This window comes from Galeopterus variegatus, unplaced genomic scaffold (genome assembly GCF_000696425.1).
Source record: "Galeopterus variegatus unplaced genomic scaffold, G_variegatus-3.0.2 Scaffold7723, whole genome shotgun sequence".
Classification (NCBI taxonomy): domain Eukaryota; kingdom Metazoa; phylum Chordata; class Mammalia; order Dermoptera; family Cynocephalidae; genus Galeopterus; species Galeopterus variegatus.
The window spans coordinates 82,908-83,981 of NW_007733834.1; the positions used below are offsets into that span (position 1 = coordinate 82,908).

At 52.7% G+C, this 1,074-nt stretch overlaps 1 protein-coding gene across 1 annotated transcript in view; it reads left to right on the plus strand.

Annotated features, from left to right (window-relative positions):
• LOC103607802 (scavenger receptor cysteine-rich domain-containing protein SCART1-like) overlaps nucleotides 1–1,074 on the plus strand; it is a 13,321-nt gene that overhangs the window by 3,270 nt on the left and 8,977 nt on the right. Inside the window, exon 5 of the mRNA XM_008592269.1 lies at nucleotides 5–188. Coding sequence (XP_008590491.1) covers nucleotides 5–188 — 184 coding nt within the window. The remainder of the gene's footprint in view (nucleotides 1–4; nucleotides 189–1,074) is intronic.

Here is a 1,074-nt window from a genome sequence, read left to right on the forward strand (position 1 = left end):
CCAGGAGCTGCAGGGCGCGGCGGCCGTGTCCACGCCCAGCGGCGCCCGCTTCGGCCGCGGCTCCGGGCCCGTGTGGAGCGAGGCCTTCCGCTGCGTGGGCAACGAGTCGCTGCTGTTCCACTGCCCGCGGGGTCGTGGGCACCAGTGCGGGCACAGCCGGGACGCTGGGCTCACGTGTGCGGGGGACAGTAAGTCGCCGAGGCGGGGCTCCCTGCGCGAGACCTGAGCTTCGGGCCGGGTGGGGACAGAGCTCGGGCCGTGTCCCTGCACTCGTGCCAGTCCCAGAGCCCAAGCCCGGCGCGGACGCTCGGGCACGGCCCCTCCCCAGCGTTTGCAGGGGCTTTGTGACCATTTGTCCACTTCTTTGGAGAAGTGTCTCTTCAAGGCCATTTCCCGTTTAGAAAATAGGCTGTTTGCCTTTTTGTGGTGGAATCACGAGCGTTCTTTATAAATTCTGGCTACTGGACCCTTTATTAGAACGTGCCTTGAAAATAGCTTCTCCCATTAGGGGATTGTCTTTTCAGTTTCCTAATAATGTCCTTTGATGCACAGAAGTTTTTAATTTTGTAAAGTCCTATTGATTTTCTTCCCTTTTGTTTCTTGAGTTTTCAGTGTCACATGTAACAAACCATTCCCTAATCCAAGGTCATGAAATGTAACCCTACACTTTTTCCGCGTGGTTTTATGCTCCCGGCTCTTAGATTTGGTCTCTGACTTTGAGGTAACTTTTGTGTGTGGTGTGAGGTAGGGGTTCTGCTTTACTCCTTTGCATGTTGACGTCCAGTTTTCAGTTGTGGAAGAGACTGACTGTTCCTTCCCTACTGCATCGTCTCGACACCCTTATGGACACCAGTTGACCCTAGACACGTGGACTTATTTCCGGGCTCTGGCTTCCATTCGGTTGATACGTGTGTGTGTCTTTAGACCAGCACCTCACTGTCCTGATCACTGAAGCTCTGTGGGAATTCTGAAATAGAGAAGCGAGTGCTCTGACTTTTTCTTTTTCAATCTTGTTTTGGTTATTCAGGGGCCCTTGATATTCCATATGAATTTTAGGATTGGTTCTTCTGTTTT